The sequence below is a fragment of the Nelumbo nucifera genome, chromosome 2 (genome assembly GCF_055504915.1).
Source record: "Nelumbo nucifera cultivar China Antique chromosome 2, China Antique-T2T, whole genome shotgun sequence".
Classification (NCBI taxonomy): Eukaryota; Viridiplantae; Streptophyta; class Magnoliopsida; order Proteales; family Nelumbonaceae; genus Nelumbo; species Nelumbo nucifera.
Window position 1 is genome coordinate 23920134 of NC_142650.1, and position 22859 is coordinate 23942992.

Consider the following 22859-nt stretch of genomic DNA (forward strand, 5'->3'; position numbering starts at 1 on the left):
AGAAAAGCAGGTCAAAGGAGGAGATCTTTGAGATTATAAAGATTAAAGTTGCACACTAGATAAAGACAATGGAGATTTTGCAAACCATATCGGTAAATGATGTAATAAGAACATAGACTGAAATGGCACAATCTTCTAAGGCTGTGTTTGGTTTGAAGGAAAAGGTAGGGAAAGAAAGGGAAAGGCAGGGAAACCTATAATTGTACAGGTTTCCCTTCCTTTCCCTACATTTTCCGTCAAACCAAACACAGTTTAAAGAAAAGGATAGGGTGGTCATGGAATAGAAACCCCCAGCTGGTAACAACATAAAACTAAACCTTGATGGGAGTTCCATGGGCAATTCAGGACTGGCAGGTATAGGAGGCGTGTTCGAAGATTCATCAGGCAGGTTGATGACTTTGTATTTTGGACCTATAGGGGTTGGAGACTCACTGAAAGCTGAGCTGTTGTCTTTGCTGCAAGGTTTGAGATTTGCAAAACAATCAAACTTCTAGCAATTGGAATTGGAAGGGTACTCGAAACTGGTTATTTCTTGGACAGGAATTAGGCAATTAGCTGTCAATTACCTTGGATTTACAGGCATGTGTTTAGGGAGATAGAAAGCCTCTCTAAGGATTTAAACACCACTTTTAATTGGGTGAGAAGGACCACAAATGGGGTGGCAGATGCTCTAGCAAAACAGGGGGTTTTATAGAGAACAACTGTTTTGGGCTGTAATGTAACTCTTTTTGTAATATTGGGCATTGGCATATTCTTCATTCTACTATTTGGTGGTTGGAATTCTAAACTGTTGTGCTAAACTTTATTTACAAATCAATAAAATTTCTTTGTTGATAAAAAAAGCACTCCACTGAAGACCTCTCTTCTCATAACTTTTTTTTTTTTTTTTTTTTTCTTTTAACCCCTTCAACTTCTTACATCTTCTTTAAAGGCAATTCAAGTTATACAGTCATTGTTTTTTATGTGAGGATTAAGAATTTAAGACCCTATCATGGACTTGTTTGGGCTTGCCTCAAGGGGCGTGGTACAAAGGCGGCTCGTAGAATCAGGAATGCAATATGTTTTACATCACTTCAGCTACTTCAAGTAATGCAATTGAAGAAAAAAGAGATTGTGGGTTTTAGATGCTTGAAAATGCTTTATATGTTTGATTTTATTTTTAATTTTCATTTGAATACTCTTTACATGTTATGTTTATGTATTTTAATTTTAGATAATAGGTTTATAAAACATTTATTTTAAAATTTAAGTTATATTTTTTTATTAATATTATGTTTAATGTTTTTCGATTATTTTGCATTTGTGGCATTTTTTGAATTTTCTGACATTTTTTTTTGATTTTTTAGCATTTTGTTGTATTTTTGCATCTTGCTTCAAAAAGGTGTGCACCTCACCTTGTGGGTTTTAGATGCTTGAAAATGCTTTATATGTTTGATTTTATTTTTAATTTTCATTTGAATACTCTTTACATGTTATGTTTATGTATTTTAATTTTAGATAATAGGTTTATAAAACATTTATTTTAAAATTTAAGTTATATTTTTTTATTAATATTATGTTTAATGTTTTTCGATTATTTTGCATTTGTGGCATTTTTTGAATTTTCTGACATTTTTTTTTTGATTTTTTAGCATTTTGTTGTATTTTTGCGTCTTGCTTCAAAAAGGTGTGCACCTCACCTTGCACTTTTAAAACACTGGCTTCAAAAAGACGAGGAGAGGGGATGGTGGGGTTACATCAATGAAAAAAAGGAAATTTAGACATGTGACACAAGGAATGGATATCATGCTGAATTGGGTGAAGAGGGATGCCAACAATATGGCTGATGCTTTAGCTAAACAAGGGGTGGGAAGAAGCACTTATTTCTGGGCTATATTGTAATCCATTTTCTTGCTTCTTTCGGGGGAGTTAAGAGAGTTTATCTCCTCCTTATTTGTATCTTCTGTTTATGGTTTATTAATGAATCAATGAATTTCAGTTATTGATAAAAAATATGGCTAGCTGTCCCCTCAAAACTCATCTCCGTCCACCATCCCTTGGCTGATCTAAAAAGCCTCCTTTTTCTAGGCAACAATGTTCAAATATGATGGAAGTAGGCTTAGGGAGGATCCCCTCACAATCCCTCCCCTCAAACTATTATTGTCAGAACCATTACTGCCTATAGCACCCATTCCTACCCATCCTTCTCTGACTGGAAGAGAGTAGAGATTGAGAATATACCTATTTTCTTTGTCCTTCAAACTTACATCAGTTAGGTCCCAATTCACCATTATACCCTTTGCTGTCTCCACAGTTGGCAGTGTCTCCCTATCACAGCTGCACTCTCCTTGTAAACTTCTGATAACCACAGCCTCTATAACCTCCATCTTAGTTTCTTGCAAGCATAATATGCTTGAAGCCCACTTTTTGGTGCATGAGCTTGCCACCACCCTCCTCCGGCTTGAATTTAGGCCTCTAATATTCCATGAGGTGATCCACATGATGAGGTTAAATTATTATAGCTAAAATAATACATTATCTCTATTTATCAAAAAAAATATTATCCCTCCCTTACAGGAAGAAACAATTAAACTACCCTTTTCCTTGTCATTTTGCTTTCTAGCCAATTAAACCCTGCTTTATCATTTAAGTCCCACAAGAGCCTGGACATTTCTTTCTCGGTCTTCCTTCCCTTCCTTATTTTCTTTTCTAAGGCCTTCCTTTCAATCTCCATCACGAAAGGGGGAGAGGGTGGAGTTTTGGGAGGAACTCAGAGGGCTGAGGGAGAAGTGGGATGGGCCTTGGTGTGTGGGTGGGGACTTCAATGTAATAAGGAGAAATGAAATGAAGGGGGGAGGGATAGAAGAACTTCTGTAGGTATGAGGAGGTTTGAAGAATTCATAAACAATAATGAGTTGATAGATTCACTGTTGATTGGAGGGAAATTTACCTGGTCGAACTGCCAAATTCTAGCCATCGTTAGGAGGTTGGACAGATTCTTATTCTCGGGAGACTGGGCATACTATGTGGGAGAAGTAGTTCAAGAACCAATGACCATCCAGTTGTTAGACCATAAACCAATTCTTCTACGAAAGGTTGCTGCTGTTATAGGCGTCAAACCGTTCAGGTTTGAAAATGTTTAGCTACTCCAACCAAACTTTGTGGAATGGATAGAAAGTAAGTGTAAGGACCAGCAGGTCTAAAAGTGATTAAAAAATTGCAAGCCATCAAGCAAGCGTTGAGGGAGAGAAGGAAGGAGGTAGTTGGAGGGGAAGAGGGCTGAAAAAAAGAGATTTTTGGAAAAGCTGGCCAGATTAGAAAGAGTAAGAGAGGGAGGAGAGTTCAGGAGAGAGGCTCAAATTGAGATGTCTGTTACTCTGTTTTGGAATCTGAACTAGAGGGCCTAATTCTGAGGGAGGAAGTCAGGTGGAGGCAAAAATCTAGAGCTATGTGGCTGAAAGAGGGAGACAAGAACACCTCTTTCTTCCATGCTTTTGCAAATGGGAGGAGGAATTGGAGTTGGGTGTCCCTGGGAGATCTGGAACCAATCCGGCTAAGCAACAGTGCAGCGGGTTGGTTAGAAAGGGATCTTGAAGTTGGAGAGGTACAGGAGGCTTTGAAAAAGATCAATGGTGACAAAGCACCAGGGCCAGATGGGTTCAACTTTATTTTCATTAAAAGTTGCTTGTACTTCTTACAAGAGGATTTTATGCAGATGTTCAAGGAGTTTTGGGATCCAAAACTCTAGATAGGAGGGAAAATGCTACATTCATCTCTCTAATACAGAAAAAAAAAAGTGGGGTAGTGAACATAAACAACTTCAGACCAATTAGTTTGATAAGCAGCTCTTATAAACTATTGGCAAAAGTGCTGGCAGGCTGGCTAAGGAAAGTAATTCGGGAAGTGATAGGGGAGATTCAGATGGCTTTTGTAGAAGGAGGGCAGATTTTGGACAGGGTCTTGCTAGTGAATGTATAGATTCAAGGTTAAGAAGTGGAAGACCAGGCTTGGTATGTAAGTTAGACATAGAGAAGGCATACGACCATGTTGAATGGGGATTCTTGGAGGAGATGCAAAGGTTGATGGGGTTTGAGGAGGTTTGGAGAGGTTGGATATATGAGTGCATTTCATCAGCCTCCTTCTCACTGTTAATTAATGGTGTGTCATCAGAATTTTTCCAAGCTTCTAGAGGGTTGAGGCAAGGGGACCCACTTTCCCCTCTGTTGTTTGTCTTAGTCATGGAAGCACTAAACCTGATCATGAAGAAAGGAGTGCAGAGGGGGCGGTTAGAAGGCTTTAAAGTTGGACATGAAGCATAGTTGTCAAGGTGACGCCTAGGCGACAAGGCACCCTTGGAGGCTCGCCTTGCCTAGTCACTTAGCAGTTTTGTGCATTGGGTTATAAAATACTTTTAGATTTTTAATTTTTTGACATTATAATTATAAAATAGACATTATTAAACTAGAATATTCATTTTACGTGTTTATATACTAATTTCTTTTTCTTATTTTCTTATTTTGTTAGGGTTTAATCAATGCAAACATTGCTAACTGCTGTATTGAACCCATGGTTCACAGTATCGATACACCTTTGTGTATTGGCAGAGGTGTATCGGTACTTATAACGATACTCCCCCTATTTTTTTATTTCTTTGGTTTTCAATTTCATTTTTAAATATATATATATATATATATATATATATATATTATTTAAAAAATGGGTCCCTGAAAACACCTGTAAACAGGTATCGAGACCCCAAAGATACAATACAATACACCCGATATGGGGTGTATCATATCGAAATTTTGATCCTTGATTTAACCCTCAAAAATTTCAAAACCTGAACCTATAAGCAAGTGAAGAACTTAAAATTTTGTCTAATCAACACATTTTCTTCTTCCGCGTCTTCTTCTTCTTCTATCTTTTCTTTTCTTCTTTCCTATAACAAAAGTAGGGGTTCAGCCCCTATATTTTTTGAATTTTCTTTACTTTGTTCTTTTTCTTCTCATAAAATGTTGATTTCTAGATTTAAACATGAATTTATACTTTTCTTATGAAAATTATGAATAATTATTAAGGAAAGATGGTTATGGAACCTAGGGAACTACCCTAGGATCTAGGGTTTTACTTAAAAAAATCCATCGCCTAGGCGCCCGCCTAGGCGACTAGGCGACAAGGCGCCCCCCTGTCGCCTAGCCTCGCCTTGGCGCCTTGAAAACTATGACATGAAGGCCAGTGTATCTCTTACCTACAATATGCTGATGATACACTAATTTTCATAGATGCTTCAGCAAATCAAGTTCTGAACCTAAGAGCTATTTTAGCCAACTTTGAGATGCTGACTGGTCTAAAGGTGAATTTAGAAAAAAAGTTTACTGATAGGAGTTGGGAACCTAAGTGTTGAGAAAGTGAGGCAATATGCAGAGGTGCTGGAATGTAAGGCAACAACAATTAATATCTAGGGACTTTTAATAGAAAGGACGGAGAGGAGGCTAGGTAGATGGGAAGCCAAGTATCTATCTTTGGGTGGGAGAATTCATAAAGAGTGTTCTGTCTAGCTTACCAACATATTACCTTTCTCTCCTAAGAGTTCCCAAAGAAGTGACTTTGAAAATTGAGAAAATTCAGAGGGACTTTCTATAGGAAGGGGTGGGCAGGGGGCAAAGTGTTTCATCTGATCAAGTGGGAAAAAGGTCTGTAGATCAAAGGAGGGGGGGTTTAGGGTTGAGAAGGGTAAAATTTGTTGAAGATTAATTAGTTTTATGATGTTTTTCTGAGTAGATGTTTTATGTTAGTTGTTAGGTAGGAGGTGGGGACCACAGTAGTTATGTGAGTCCAAATTTTATTATGTTTTTTGAGTGTTATATATGCTGTTTTATGTTTTGCCGTCCTATAAGGGCATAGTTCTCTTTGTATTGTTCTATTATTTTAGTATAAATAATAAGTGAAGGGAGCGGCCAGATTATTGCTCTCTTTTCTTTCAACTTCTCTTCTCTTCTTCTCCTTCTCTCTTCAAGAAACTACTTTCTTTCATATTTTTTTAATTCAGCAGATTTCTACTAAATTAATTAACAAAACACTTTTACGGAAATGGCTGTGGAGATTTGGGCAAGAAGGAGAGAGGGAGGCATTATGGAGGAGGGTGGTGGTTGGAAAATTTGGAGTGGTGAGGTTCGGGTGGGAATCAAGGGAGGTAAGAAGTTCCTATGGGGTAAGTGTGTGGAAGGGAATCATGAGTTTTAATCAAGAGTTCAGAAGTTAAGTTTAAAGTGGGGGTAGGTCATAGGGTAAGGTTTTGGGAAGATGAGTGGCTTGGGGTGGGAAAACTGTGTGAGGTGTGTCCTAGCCTATACAAGCTGACAGATCAACAAGTATTTTTGTGAACCACCACTGGGATTGAATCTTTATATTACCATCCACTTCCTCTAGCCATTTGCACCTAGACTTCTGTTTCCAACAAATCTCTTCCTTCGTTCAGATCTCTTCCAAATCCTTTATTCTATCCATCTCCTCAATTCTTGATGTTAGATCCACTTTGATTTCTTCTACTTTTCCAAATTGCTCTTTGTTCCAAACTTAATTCTTTCCTTTAATCTTTTCAGCTTCCTTGCAAAACTAATTACCTTTTCTCTTCCCAAAGGATTAGATTCTCCCCACAGAAACCTTCAGTCTCTCCTTTAAAGAAGGACCTTCAAACCACATGTTCTCAAACCTGAAAGGCGAAGGGCCTCCACCAGGGATTTCTTCCTCAATACAAATGGGACAGTGATCCACAGAAACCTTCAGTCTCTCCTTTAAAGAAGGATCTTCAAACCACATGTTCTCAAACCTGAAAGGCGAAGGGCCTCCGCCAGGGATTTCTTCCTCAATACAAATGGGACAGTGATCAGATGTCACTCTAGGCAAATCTCTTGAGACTAGTTCCTCACAAATCTTCCCACTCATGAGACAGGAGAAATCTATCCAACTTTGAACAAGTAAAGGGGGGGGGACTGAAAGCTTGACTAGGTAGGGGAAGCTCTCTCAACTCAAGGGAGTCAACAAGATCATTGAATTTTCTCATGCTTGTAGTGATAAGGGTTTGGGTTATTTGTTTCCCCCGAGAATCTTATAACATTGGAATCACCCCCTAAACACCAAGAACCTTCCCATAATCCCCTGGCAGCATACAACTCCTCCCAAAACAAAGCCCTATTTCCATACGAATTAGGGCCTTAAGCATTTGTCAGAACCCATTCTCTTCCATCTGAGGCTCTTTTGATTTTTTGGGAGACTGAAAATTGTCCTTTGAGCTCCTCTAGACAATCCATTTCTTCATTCCTCCAGATGGTAAGAATTCCCTCTGAGGCCCCCTAGGAAGGTGCAAAGGACCAGCTAAGACCCCTAACGCCCAGATACTCTTGATCCATTTTCTATCAATTATTGGTAATTTGGTTTCTTGGATCATTACCAGGTCTGGTTTTTCTTTTCTGAAAATATTCCTGTTCAATCTTCTCTTTTTTGCACTTCCTAACCCTCTCATGTTCCAACTTATTATTTTCATTTCAATGGCTTAAGAGTCCCTGAATTCCTGTCATCAGATTTACTCCCCTTTCCTTCTTTCCTTCTTTTTGTTATCCTCCTTCTCATAATTTATTCCGCATTTCAGCTTTTCAATTGTGCCCATTTTTCTTTTCTTCTGTTTACTATTCTTCCTCAGATACACTGTTGTTTTCCCACCCTTCTTTCCTTTCTTGTTCTACATTCATCTCTCCTTCCTTTACTTCACCCAGGTCTAGCTTAGGTTTCTGAACTTGGGTAGCATGGCGATCTAACCCAGGACCCACCGATTCTTTCTCTACTTCTAGGGCTCCTAGGTTCTCTAGAATTAAGTTCAGAACTCTTCCCCCTTCCTCTTCTACACTGCTATCCAGGAGCTTCTCACCCCCTAAATCATTGGCACTTGGAATCAAGGTTCAAAATATCAAGCTGTATCAGCCCTTTCTCTACCTCTTCTACCGGCGTATTGGTCTATGTCAGCCCTCCTTGCTTTTTTTTTTTCTTTGTGAACCTGGTTCAGAGGGGTCGGTCTAAGGCGCTTCTACCCCCTGAACCGGGTTAAACGCCAAAACACCCCCTTAGGGGCTTATCGAGAGGCTCCAGATACGATACGTATTGGCTGATACGGTCCGGTACGTATCAAAATTTCGAACCTTACTTGGAATATAAGCATTCTGGGAGGGTAATGCTTCGATGGTCCTGCAAGGATGGAGGGAAAGGTTAGAATAGTAGTAGTTTACACTATACAAGAACTGTGCGAAGCACCCCTAGATATAGGTTAGCAGTTTATCTATATGAGTCCCCCTGTTCCAAGATTTTGGGGTTAGATAAGTTTGATTTAAAATGCAGATATCCACACCCAAACACGTGTAACATAAAAATGGGTTTTATAGAGAAGCAATAGGCTGTTTTGACAGTTCTCCTTTGATGATATTTGGAAGAATAGGTTTTTAGTGCCATCTAGTTCTGTGTAGAAGATTAAAACAAGGTCGGTGTGGACACCTCTTGAAGGTTTTCTGAAATTAAACTTTGATAGGAGCAGTCAAGGCAACCCAGGTCCTTCAGGAATTGGAGGAGTCATAAGAAATAAGAAAGGGATCATACTAGCACTTTATTCAGGACTGGTGGGCATTGGAGACTCTTTAAAGGCTGAACTGTTTGCAGTTTCACAAGGTGTTCAGATTGCAAAGGACATGAGCTTGGAGAACCTGGTGATTGAAGGGAACTCCAAGGTGGTGGTAGGTTGGCTAAGAGATCCAGACTCAGTGGTTTGGTGTTATAGAAATCAAATGAAGAAGTTCCAGTGAGAAGAGGAAGTTTAAGTGGTTGACTAAGGACATTGATGTTTAATGTATTTGGGTAAAGAGAAGTGCCAACTCCTTTGCCAACAGTTTAGCTAGGCAAGGGGTGCATAGGGATTCTATTTTCTGGGCTCATTTGTAACTGTTTTTTCTCTTCTGATTCCTAGGGGAGCTAAGATATTTTATCTCCCCTCCTTTGTATTTTAATCTCTTATTAATGAAGTGCTTCCTGTTATTGATAAAAAAATGAAGAAGTTCCAGTGGTTAACACAGCAGATGAATCTAAGTATACAGTGAGTGGGGAGGGAGGCTAATGCATTGGCTGATTCATTAGCTAAGCAAGGGGTAATTAGGGATCAGTTGTATTGGGTGCAATTGTAATTACTGTGCTAGTTCTGATTTAATAGTGAGGCTGCATTTCGTGCCTCCCTTTGGGATGCTTGTAACAGTGCCTATCATTATTGATTTCAATGAAATTTAATGATCTTTTACTTATAAAAAAGGATGTTTTGTTGTTAGTAAATCCATAACAAGATTAATAGGTTTTAATGGTGCTTTTCTTTTTTAAGTGTTCCCTTAATTGCTCATCTCTCTCCCTCCCTCCCTCCCTCCCTCATTTTATTTCTGATATCTCCTGAAAATTGCTGGTCTTATATATGTATTTTTCTCCTCTGCTACTAGAAACTTTGTCGATGAAGGGGTTAACATTGAATTGCATGGACCGCAAAGCAGAAGCATATGAGCTTGTACGGCGTGGACTAAAGGTTGGAATACCCTATGGTTTTTAGTAAGCTATATAGTTCCTTTTTATCAAGGTTGTAACTTAATTTCTTAAAACAATACCCACAGCTTTTCTTTTTTAATGCAGAATGATCTTAAAAGTCATGTTTGCTGGCACGTTTATGGTCTCTTATATCGATCGGACAGGGAATACAGGGAGGCAATAAAATGCTACAGAAATGCTTTGAGGATTGATGCAGACAATATTGAAATACTTCGTGACCTCTCTCTCTTGCAGGTTGTTATATGCTTTGCAACTTCTATATGTAAATGGTCTTGTAAAATTATTCTTTTTTTTGAGTGGTAAATTTAACTTTATTAATTGTGGAAAATGAATGTTTTGTACAAGGGGGTTTATTTTGTTAGGCTGGCTCTACAGTGTACACCACTTAACGCCCATTTTACTTCTCAGGTTTACTAATAACTTTCATCTGTTATCCTACATTTGTTCCCTATTAGCCCCCTGCTTGGCAAATGGCAAGTGTACCAGCTATATGATTTGCTGATCTATGTGCCCATGTGATCACAACCCTTTCCCCTCTTATAAAATTATTCATCAAAAAATGGTCTTGTAAAATCTACAAAGTGGAAATGAATACAATTGCACTTAGTTTTGTCAATAGATGCATGTGGTTGTCTATATCATGGTCAAGATAATTAAACTGATGAAACAATAAAAGCTATGAGGCAAGGTTCTCTTTTTGAAATCTCAACCCAACTTAGCCTTAATCTTTACTATTTACGTCTGTATCATGAATCCTGTCCTGCCATTGTGTGCTACCAAGGTATGATAATAAAAACTTCCTGATTGTTATTGATGGAAAAAGCTTATTCAAATCATCAATAAAAACTACAAGGTGTTGCTTTACTGTAAGACATTGAAATGATAAACACTACCAATAAAAAAGGAGTCAGTTGCTCATAATTCAGGGTCTCTTGTGCGTCTCTCTAGCTAATCCTTTACTCAATTGAGTATTATTAGGTCGGTATGGATGTCCTAAGGTGGTAAAAATTTGCTTCTTCATGAAAGAAGTGCTAAAATGAACAGTTTTTTTGATGAATATGATAAGTGAACATTGCAGTCCATCTTGATAATATCAACCGGGATATGCTTATATCCCCATCTGCTTCTTTTTATTCATCTTAAATATGATATTGCAGTGGCATTATTTACACATGGTTTATAGGGAGTTCATATTTATTTATTTCTTTTATAAAGCTTCTTCTTGCTCTATGTGGCAGCGGGTTTTGGACAGATTTGAGAAGAGGTTGGCATCTTGGAGGAGCAGATATTTGCCATTGAGGTGGGGTATGGTCACTCTCATTAAGAGTGCTCTAACCTGTTTGCCAGTTCATTTCTTTTCAGTTCTTAAAATTCCAACAAGAGTGGCTAATAAGTTGGAGAGTATTCAGTGAGATTTCCTTTGGAAAGGAGGGGGAGGGGGAAGAAAAAAAATTCAATTGGATAAGCTGGGTATAAGGAGAACTTAGGGAGCTAAATAGAGTGTTGCTTGGGAAGTGGTTATGGAGATTTGGGAAGGAGAGGCATCATTGGAGGATGGAGGATGTTGGTTGACTCATCCACTATTGGGGACACTACTCACCCCCAATGGACCCTCCAAATGTTAGGTGCATTAAGTTATTCTTGATGGAAGTTCAATTTGTAATCTGGGACCTTTAGGAGTTGGTTTGTTTTTAGATATCATGGTGGGAATGTATTTGCACTCTATTTTGGACTGGCTGGCCATGGAAATTCAATAAGAGTGGAATTCTTAGCAGTCAAGCAAGGAATGGAGATAGCCAAATCACCTAATCTTAACTATGGGCAAGGTTGTTTGAAACCTTTGGAATTCAATGTTGGAAGCCTTAAATGGATGGTACATACCTGGGCTAAGCAAAAAAGGAAAGTGATCTGGGGAATTATGCCTTTGGAGCTAGTTTGGACAGTGTGGCTGGAAATAAATTGCAGAGTTTTTGAATGGTGTGGAAAATCAGAAGATGAAAATATCAAGGCTCTTTGAGGTAGACTATATTCTTGGGTTGCAGTGCATATTCTGTTTAGAAACACACCTTAGAGATCTTTGTTTTTTTGTTTATGCTATTCTTTTTTTTGTAACTACCAAAGAGCAAATTGAAGTTGAGGCTGATAGTCAGCTCATGGGTGTATATGCCTTTTCTCAATTTAATTTATTTTCTCTCTCTTTCTCAAAAAAAAAAAGGAAATGCTAAATCTTAAAGACTTAAATGATTGAAGGGGACTTAAAAGTGATGTTAGGATGGTTGAACAAGAACAAATAGGTGCTATGGATTCACAGACAAAGTATAAGGGAAATAAGGAAACGAGCAAGGGAATTGAATGCCACCTTTCAATGGTTGCAAATTGATAAAAAAAAAGAATAACTATCAATGGGTACAAAAGAAGCAAATGGCTTATCAGATACCTTGGCTAAACAAGATTGGTTAATAGGGAATACCTATTTTGGGCTGCTTTGTAATGAACAATTAAAATGGGATAGGTGACATCCATCCTATATAATTGGTTTTCAAGAAACTTTGTTCACAATATTTCTGTTAATGAATTAATAAAGAATCTTAGTTAATATTCAAACAAAAAAAGGTTTAAGAAAGAGAAAGATGCATTAAGGAGAAGAGTGGTGATTAGTAAATATGGGGTGGTGAGATTTGAATGGGACACTAGAGTGGTTTCTTCCCCAATGGTGTTTGTGTTTGGAGGAATTATAAGTTCTAAGCAGAATTTGCTAAATTTTCTACCTTTATGGTGGGGAAGGTAAATAGGGTAAGGTTTTGGGAGGATGAATGGTGTGGAGATGTTAAACTTTGTCAGATTTGTCCTTGATTGTATAATTAATTTCCAAGGTGATTCAATGCTTTGAAAAAAGGGTAACCAGATTGTGTTTGTCCTGTTTTTAGAAGACTACTATTGGATAAAGACCTTGGAGTGTGTGCTGTACTATTTTCAATGTTGGAAGCACAGAAGATGAATACCAAACCTGACATGAGATGTATAAAGAGTGCAAGGATGATAGGAATTTCAGTAAAATCCTTTGTGAAGCTGTAGCTAGGGAGCAGGTATAAAGTTCTTTTTTAGGTGGGGTAGAACCTATGGGGCAGCCCAATACCTCCAGGAGTGGAGTATTTTCATGCCTGTTGGCGATAGATAGTGTTCTGATGTTGGACCATTTAAAGTCAAGAGGCTTTCCATTTCCTAGCATTTGTGTTTTGTGCATTGGTAATGAGGAGGATGAGCTGAATTGCCTCTTCACCCTAGCTTTCCTTACCAATTGCAAAGATAAGAGGGTGTGGTTTATGAATTGATTGATATTTTTTCTTGTAAATCCTTCTTCAAAGCCCTAAACAAATCTCCTCCACTCCCCTGCCTGCCTTTTCCTCCACATGATGTTTGGGATGGGCCCACTTCACTGAAAATCAAGCCTTTCTTATGGGAGGCTGCTTGCAAGATAATCAACACATATGAAAACCTCTAAAAGGAAAAATGAAATCCTGGTGCCTCCCTCATGTGTGTTCTTTGCATAAAATATGGGGAAAGTGTTGACTATTTATTACTATCTTGTCTATATTCTAAGGCATGAATTCATTTCTTTTACCTCTTTGGATTGAATTGGCCCACCTTTAAAACATCATGGAGCTATTCAACACTCAACTTGTGGCCCATAAAATCCAAAAGGGGGAAAGTACTGTGGTCATGCATTGGAGCAGCAAGGCTTCATATGGAGCCTTTGGCATGAAAGAAATGCAAGAATCTTTGACTGAAGACAGCTCATTGGGTGTTGAAAAAAAGGGAATTTAAAGGGGATGGACTGCTGTGGCAAATTTATCCAAAGAAAAACTACTGTCACCACCAGTTGGATACCTTGGGAGATGGGGAGATTAAAATTAAATTGTGATGGATAATCTCTTGGCACTATGGGGCCATCAGAAATTTTGGGGGGGGGGGGTCAGTGAGAGATAATAGTGGCAACATTCTTATGAGCTTCACAGGATTGATTGTGGTTGGTAGTCTTTGAGAGATGGGATCCACACACTCCTTCAAGGTCTGAAAATAGCTTACTCAGTAGGGATTGCAGAGTTGTGATGAGTTGGAAAACAAAGTGAAGGCCCCTGGGCACCTTGTCAGGAGATTAGAGAAGCATTATGGTTGACATCCAATTTGAATTGCTTGTTCAAGTGAATACCCCAGTCAACCAATACTTTTGCTGGTGCTCTTGCAAGAGATGGAGTAACCAGAGCCATATTTTTTGGGGAGTTGTAGGACCTGGGCATGATGTACTTCCAGAATCCCCAATACAACTGATCCCTTGGTAACCCTTGCTCTTCTATTGTCCATCCTCTTTTGATATATGCCCCTTATCTTCCAATTTGTTTACCTCATTAATGATGTTTAGCAAGGCAACTAGAGAAACTTATGAGGGACTTCCTTTGGAAGCCCCTTATCTTCCGATTAGTCCAACTCCTTAATTCATCTGCCAATTTGTTGGTAGCCTGTGGAGCCCATTTCACTTTTGCTTGTATCTCCTCTGTTATTCTTTGTAGCTCTCTTATAACATATCTGTAATTCCAGGCTACCTTCTGATTGCCCCTTAGCCACCCAATAATTGTTCTTGAGTCTCCTTCAATTTCTACTTCATGTTTAGTGCCTTTGTGCTCCTTACACCGGTAAGTTCTGCCCATAGTAAATGTGATACTGATTGATCACAAGTTTTTAAAATCTCTACAATTTTTTTTTTTGATCAATGCCAAAGCACTATAATTTCTTCTCTTTGAATTTTCATTGTGGGGTGCTGGTGGATAGGTTTGTTATACAGGGGGTAGTCTATCTCTGATAGTGATGGAACCATGGGATTTGATCCTAGGTCTCTGCTACAACCAGGAGGAGACTTTACCAGTGATTTAGCTGTCGCCTTCTTATTATGATTTTTCTTGCTACATAGTACATACAAGTTACAAGAAAGCTTGTGTCTTCCATTGTATGGTTTATTACTTTTTCTTTTGAAATTTAATTGTGCCTTTAGTAATTTTTTGTTTTAACTTTTTTTTTATCTGTTATTTAATCTTTTGCTAATGCCTTCTGTTATTTTACAGGCACAAATGCGGGACTTGACTGGTTTTGTTGAAACAAGACAAAAACTCCTGACCCTGAAACCAAACCATCGCATGAATTGGATAGGTTTTGCTGTTGCCCATCATTTAAACTCAAGGTATGCCTGGACCTTGCTAGATCAAGATCTTGATTATGACAAACTACTGGTGTATTTATATTATGTATACATGTATTTGTGTATTCTTGCCAACTATTGTTAGACCTAATGTAGTGAAGGGATAATCAAAGTAACTAATTAGAGATGTTTGACTCTAGTGTTTCTGTGATGTCATATACTTGTTCTGATGAAAACCGAGCTTCATTGATAGACAAATGAAAACCAGTCTTCTAGATTGGTAATAATTATGCACGGGACCTTTTGTATTAGAGATGGGAATAGAAAGTCATAATTTCTTAAATTCAATTTGGATATGATTCATTATTTTTTAAGTCAAATTAATGAGTTTCTAATTTGATGTTCATTAGTGGGTGATTTAAGGTTCTTTTCTAATTTGGCAAAATATTAGTGTTTAGAAGATCAAAAAGATCATGATTTGTAGTAGTAAGAAATGATTTAAGGGCTGATAACTTAACAATGGATATGACATATGACAGTATGGCACTGAAGAGAACAGAATGGTGATTTGTGAAACAGGATTCATGTTGCCAACCCCATATAATTGGGACAAGGCTTAGATGATGATGATATTAGTACTCAGAAATGACACTTTTCTTCGAAAATTAGATATAAAAGCATGATATAAACATATTAAACATATTAAATAGGATATCCATACATATATCTATTTCTGAGATCTTAAGAAATGGAGAATGTATCCCTGTTTGCATCCGTATCTGGTGTCATAGTCTAGCTCAGATCCCTTTATTCTTGGTAGGAAATTAAGAGTACCTTCTGTTCACAGGGAAAGGAGAGGACTTGGATCCACTAGGGGCTCAAGTAAATTATTGACAATCTAATGAAATCAGGGAAGATATGAATGGGATACTCATATGCAGGAGAAGATGAGAGAGAGAAAGGAGCAGAAAAGGGGGGGGTCTGTAATTAGATGGAAGTGGTATGTAGAAGGAAAGAATGTGGTGGACTGGGGCTGGGGAGATTGAAGGAAAAGAACTGGGCTCTGTTAGGGAAATGACTCTGGAGATTTCGAAGGGAGACAGACAAACTATGGCATAGAGTTGTAGCTAACGTTCATGGGCTTTCAGAGATGGTTGGGGTGCTGCAATATCTATCAGGGCTTCTGGTGCTTCTCCTTGGAAGGCTATCCACAAGATTCTTCGACTTTTTTGACTCATACCAGGGTTGATATCAATTTGGGAAACAAAGTTAGATTTTCCGAGGATCTATGGTTAGGAGAAGCTCCTTTAATGGATAGTCTTTTCCTTCTTTGTTTGCTCTTTCATCCTTCAAGGATAGACCTAACTCTGATTTCTTGGTTCATTTCCATTCCCAGTCTGGTAGTGGTTGGAATTTGGGTTTCCATAGAAACGTGAGGGGGTTCAGAGGTGGGCCTTGTGTCACAACTGCTTCATTTGTTGGATGGGGTTTTTTCTTGATAACAGTAAAGTGGATAGTGGTTTATGGACTAGTCAATCCTCTGGAGTTTTCACTTGTGCTTCCTTTTTTGAAGTGTTGGTTTCCCCTCCTATTCTACCTATGCATTTTCCTGTTAAAGAAGTGTGGTGTTGTCAAATCCCTCCTAGGCTGAGTGCTTTTTGTTGGGAGGTCTACCATGGTGCAATCAATACTCATGACTTATTACAAAGGAGGAGGCTTGGTTGATGCCTATTTCCAAACTGGTGTGTTTTGTGTGAATCAAATGGTGAATCTGCTCATCACCTTCTCATTTCCTGTCCTTGCTTGTTGGGAATGGTTTTTCTTTTTTGTTTGGTTGTAAGTGAAACACTCCATTTAGTTTGGATATATTGTTTGATCCCTCTACTTTCAGCTGACCAAGAAGAAGGGGAAGATTACTTTGGAAGTGCACCAGAGCTGCTGTGGTCCAGACATAGGTAAGAAAGAAACGGGGGAATTTTTGAGGAAAAAAAAGTAGAGTCTTTGATTGAAAACATAATGGTGACACATTGGCGGAAGTCAACAAAGTTGTTTTTTGACTTTACTTTTGATGATATTCTCAGACATTGGGGAACGATTGCAACATCATCTTCAGCAAAGAAGAAACAAATGAGAAGTTGGGATCCACCAGTGGATGAATTTTAAGTTGAAATTTGATGGAAGCTGTCTTGGCAATCCTGGTGCTGCTGGAATGGGGGTGATAAGAAATGGTGAAGGAAAATTGGTTTTCTTGTATTCCGGGTCTTTAGGGGAAGGAAACTCCACAGTGCAGAACTGAAGGCAGCTGTATTTGGGATCCAAAAAGCATGGGAGATAGGGATCAGGAAGTTGTTGGTTTAAGGAGATTCAAAGGTGATCATAAGTTGGCTGAGAGATCATGATAAAGTTGCATAGTACTTCAGGAATGAGATTACAAAGTTTAAAAGATTTTCAAAAGATATGCTGGTGGTTTTGCAGTGGGTCCCTAGATCAGCAAACAGATTAGATGGTCATTTTGCTACAAGGGGTCAATAGAGGGAATTGCTTTTGGGCTCATTTTGTAACTGTAAGTTGTTGTCTTAAGATCATGGGGTAGCTGGGGCTACTCATAACATTGTAAATTTTGCTTGTGTCTTAATAAAAGTTTTATTTCTGTTGCTGATCAGGGGGGGGGGTCTGTAATGATTGATGACCTACAAGAGTGTTCTTGTGTAAAAATTAAATTGTGACAGAGCTGAATTTCTTATAATTTCCTTTTTTGTTTGAAGTGTAACATCACTGAATTTTATTAATTAGAAGTTGAAATAAGAGTACACCAAGATAGGAAAACCCAACTGAGGAGGCTAGCTTCGGCTAACCTCCAGTAAAGAAAAAAAATATCTTAACCAACTTGAGCCCAGTACAATTGATCCCTCATTACCCCTTGCTTTGCTAATCTGCAAACCCATTGGCAGCCCTTGGAATCCATTTCACTTGTGCTCGCAATTCCTCTATTAACCTTTTTATCTCTCTGATGATGTATCTATAATTCTAAGTCACCTTCAGTTCCTCCCTCAGCCACGCAATGACTGTTCTTGAATCTCCTGCAGTTTTGACCTTCCTCAAGTTCAATGCTTTTAGCCTTCTTAGACCTGTAAGTGCAGCCCAAGTCTCTGCCTGAATTGAGTTTTTGCACCCAAAGGACCTGAAAAAAAATTCAAAGTTGTTGCCATTTTCATCCCTGATTACTCCACCTTATGCCTGAATACCTAGGTTACCCAAGCTGCATCCATCATAGTTCAGTTTTAAATGTTCCAAGGATGGTGGAGGCCATCTTGGGTTCTAGGAATATGATTTGGATTCTTCTTTGACTTCAGAACTTGATAAGGATATTTAAAGTTCTATGTGGCCATATGGCTAGAGAACTCCAATAACTTACCTGTGGGACCTTGCTGGAGAGTTGGAGTTCCAATGGTGTTGCGTTCTTATTCCTTAAATTTGAGATGTGTTAAGTGATTGACCTTATCAATTGGTGAGTCAGGTACTTCCTGCGGTCTTGCCCTGTGAGTCTGTTACCTTTGGGTTTAATGTTGTCACACTTCTTTAGCTTCTTAATTAAAGTTTTCTTCATTATTTATGAAAAAAAAAAGATTCTTCTAGACTATTCAGTTACTGCTCCCTCTTATTAACTTTTGCCCAACTTTTAGTTCTATCAGCCAGAAGTTAAATCTCTGTACTTGTATCTATCCAAACCCCATTCTGTTGTTGGGATGTGATTTGTGAAAAGGTTGATATTGGTCATGTATTTCAAAGGATAAGGCAAGATGATCTCACTCATGTTTGCCTAATCTGTTTACAATTAGAGGATGGGGAATTAGTGAACCATCTCTTCATAGTTCATACACTGTTTTGAGGCCAGTATTATGTGAAGGGCTATCTGGACTTGATTAATTTAAGTGGCTTTAATTTGAGGACATCTTTGATTTTATTGTGTAATGTGTGATATTGACCTTGCTTTTTATGTATATAGGAAGTAAAGTACTGAGTGAATGGATATTCAAGGACCTATTTCTTTTGATTCATGATTTTATTGATGGTTTTACCATCAGCATCAGCCATTGCAAGGTTGTGTTGTATGTTTTAGGAGCAACTTTGTGGACTTGATAACCCATGAATGGTATTCTATTTCCAGTTGTGAACTATTGTAAGATGGATATTTCTCTGTTTTTCTCCTCTTCCTCGCAATACTGTAAAACTTTGTTTAATGGCATTACATGGAGAACCTTGGCCTTGCTAATATTGAGGGTGCTTTGAAAAAGAGTGATTGTGAAATTCTATTTTGGGCACCTTTCTCTGTCTAATGGAGCCAGAATCATGTCACTTGTGTAAGGTCTTAGTCTCTCTCTAGGTTTTGATGGCATTGTGGTTGAACCATTGAAGTGCATGATGCTTCCTTTTGGTGCATGGCTCTGCTAGTACTTCTGATTAAGAGTTGGTAAATAGAGACAGAATTTCAATGGGGGTTCACTGGCCAGGTGGCGCTTTTCTAGTGTTATGATGTGCATCTGTGTGGTTTCTGTGTTTTTGATTTCTTTTTTAATTAATGTACATGCTACTGATATTAAAAAGGGTGATGATATTGCCACTCCTTGTATTATTTACTGACTTTAGTTCAGCCCACATGCAGTGAAACTTTGAAAAGATGAGCAGCTATAGCAAAGGTGAGGAGGGAATAGCATCATCCCAAGAAAAACCTAGCATTCTTCCCTCATTATGGTAGTTTTCTTAGGCATCGTTTGGATAAGCTTTGGTTTTAGAACTTTTCGAAGTCCAAAGTAGAAAGCTAATTTCCGACTTTCTACTTTGGACTTTTGGCTATGTGACTCGCTTGGTAAATTTGGCTTCTGAAACATGCTTTTCATAGCAAAAGCCCAAATTGGGTGTTTGGTAACACGAAACTACTTCTTGTCTTCATTGACAGGTGGCACCATTATATTGGTTGTAATTAAAATATAGTATTTCAGCCTATTAACCTTCTTCCTCATCAGTCCATTAAAGAAATAATAGATAAAACAATCCATTTATCCAAAGGAAAGCTTTCTTTCTCATTCAGTCCATCAAAGAAATGACAGATGAAACAGTCCATTAATCATAAGAAGATCGTTCTTTCCCATTCAGTCCATCAAAGAAATAATAGATGAAATAGTCCATTAACATTCTTCCCAATTCAGTATTCAGTTTGTCAAAAAAATAGTCCATTACAGAGAATTACATGATAAGCAAACAATTCATTTAGCATGTAGGGGGTTTAAAACATAATAGGGATATTGTTTCTGTATGAAAGGATGTAGAGTACAACTGAATGGGGAGTTTAACATACATTCGAATTGGTGTTTTAACACATATCATTATACATAGGAATGGGGTATAATAGAACACAACAGAAGCATTCAAATGGGGATTTTGTAGAACACGTAGAATACGTTAGCATGGGGGTTTCATAGAACAAATGCAAAAAGCAAGAAAGAATTATGAAGGGGGTAAAGGGTTTTAGGATGACATACTTGGGAGTGGAACTGAATGTTGGATCTGTGGAAAACTGGTTAGGGTCTTGTTGATAAGAAGAATGGACTTACCATTGAAGAGAGTCGAGAGAGACAAGAGAGTTGGGTTGCATTTCGTTCAAAAAGCTGAAAGGCCAAAGTTCTATTATTTTGACTGGGATTTCGACCATTAATTGACTTTGGCTTTGAGAAGTAGGTGCTACCAAATAAACAAAGTAACTTTTTGGCTTTTTGGACTTTTGAAAGCTGAAAGTCCAAAAGTAAAAGCTTATCCAAACAACATCTTATTATTTGTCACCCTAATAAATTAATTTCCATAAACATTTTTTTAAGAAAAAAGGAAGCAACAGGTTGATTGTTTATGGTTGCTCCTGGATTGGGGTACATCAAATTAAATTTTAGTGGAGGAATGAAATTGGAGACATTTATTTTTGGATTGTTAATGAAACTGGAGACATTGCTAAGGTACACAGGTCCATGGAGAAGGAAACTCATTGGGAGCTGAAACACTAGCTCTTTTTCAAGGTCAAGATTGCCTTTTTTCTTCCATTTATTTTCCAATTTAATTGTAAGACCATTAAGTCATTATTTCATGGTTCACTTCTACAGTTCCTGGTCTGTGGATCCTGAGGTGTTTGATTAGAGCAGAAAAGGTTTTGGAAACTAATATGAACTGCTTGTTCAATTGGCAAGGGTAGTAAGAACAGAACTGGTTTGAGGGCTCTAGGCCAAGGGTTGGAAAAGCAAGGCAATTATGTGCTTTCTAGTAGTTAATTTATGGCTATCCATGGGCTGTAGTGTTTTCTTCCTCAATCCTAATTTGTATTGAGGCTCTTATTTCTTTCAATAAAATTCTTTTCACTGTTATTGATAATGAAACGATATCAGCATATTATAATGGAGAGTCATATCTCTGTTTGCTGTATCAATGTGTGTCAGTATTTGTGTCTGGGTATCATAGCTTTTATTTTAGAAATGTGACATCAAAATATTGCATTTATTGTATGAAAAAGGAAGAAATAAAAAAAGAAAGAAATGATGAGTCCATAGGAAAGCTATAAGAGCATGCAGATATACAAGTTTTCTTATGTCAATCCATGTTTCTACTCACTACATGTTTGTTTCCTGATTTGCTCCTATATTGCTTTGTTATCTTGCTATATCATTTTGTTGATTATGGCCAATCTGATCAAAGTTTGTCTTTACTAATCATGCAAACATTCAAGCATATTCTTTCTCTCTCTCTCTATACACACTTGTATGTATTTCATATCTCAATTTGCCATTTCTTTTTTACTACCTTTTGTTCTTTACTTTTTATGTTTTCCCTTCTCTAGTGGCTCAAAGGCAATTGAAATCCTTGAAGCCTATGAAGGGACACTAGAAGATGATTATCCTCCAGATAATGAACGTTGTGAGCATGGAGAAATGCTCTTATACAAGGTTTGTACTTTACCACATGCCAGACATGCACAAACATGGTTGCATTGCCCGTTTAAACTATAGTAGGCTTGTAAATAACTTCACTCTTTTTAGTCAACTTGTTGAGAACTTGCTAAAAGCATTTTCATGATGGGACTCAATCTAGGGGAAAGATGGTTATGACCAATCACTTGTCTTACATGGAAGTTAATGTGGTGAAGGCTTTATTGCCTGGTTGTGCTATGATATGAGCCCTCCCATGAATCTGCATTTGACAGTCAAGTACCATGGGGTGGAATATGGATTCTTATGATAACTGAAATGAAGGAGAAAATGAAAGGAACAAGGAGACAATGTCTGGCCCAAGCCCTAATGCAGGTCAAAAGAAGCTCATGATGATGGGTTCAAAGCTTATAAAATCAACTTTGTAGTCCCAGCAGGCTCCAAGCCTTGAGCACGATTGGGTGTGAAGACATGACTGCATACGCCCAGTCCCATATGCATGAAATACAAGACTTTTTCATTCCTTTCTTTTCTAACATGCAAAGCTGTTATCTAGATATCCAGTTCATCCTCCGTATAAAGTTTGTTGATTCCTCATTATGAGATTTCTAGTTTGTTGATTCCTCATTCATTGTCAAACATTGAACTTCTGCAATGGTAATTCCATGGAGGTTTTATCTAACCTTTGATAGTGTTAATCACGTCCAAGTGCTTTTGCCTAATTTTCATCATTCTCCATAGATCTTTTCAGTCTTTCATGTTCCTATTTCCTTCATTTTTCTAGGCCTGAGATTTTTTTCCAGTTTTTGAAATTTTAAATTTGGTCAGTTTTTCTGATAATCCGGCTAAAGAACATTGGTGCTTGATGCCATGAGCTTGTTTTGGACTATCATTGATTGGCTTTGGTTTGTAACCAAATTTTGATATATGATGGGACAAACTTCAATTTTATGCTCAACATGCTTTTGGAAGTGAGTCTTGGTCTTATATTGTTTCTTGATATTTTTATTTTCTTATGCAGATATCTCTGTTGGAGGAATGTGGATTTCTTGAAAGGGCTCTGGAGGAATTGCACAAGAAAGAGTCTAAAATTGTGAGTG

At 37.9% G+C, this 22859-nt stretch overlaps 1 protein-coding gene across 2 annotated transcripts in view; it reads left to right on the forward strand.

Moving 5' to 3' along the window:
- The window catches only part of LOC104595258 (N-terminal acetyltransferase A complex auxiliary subunit NAA15-like), a 74099-nt gene that overhangs the window by 9512 nt on the left and 41728 nt on the right, over positions 1–22859 (forward strand). For both annotated transcript variants that reach the window (XM_010255909.3, XM_010255910.3), the window contains 5 exons: positions 9501–9583; positions 9688–9837; positions 14721–14836; positions 21672–21777; positions 22781–22852. In XM_010255909.3, the coding sequence (XP_010254211.1) occupies positions 9501–9583; positions 9688–9837; positions 14721–14836; positions 21672–21777; positions 22781–22852 (527 nt within the window). The remainder of the gene's footprint in view (positions 1–9500; positions 9584–9687; positions 9838–14720; positions 14837–21671; positions 21778–22780; positions 22853–22859) is intronic.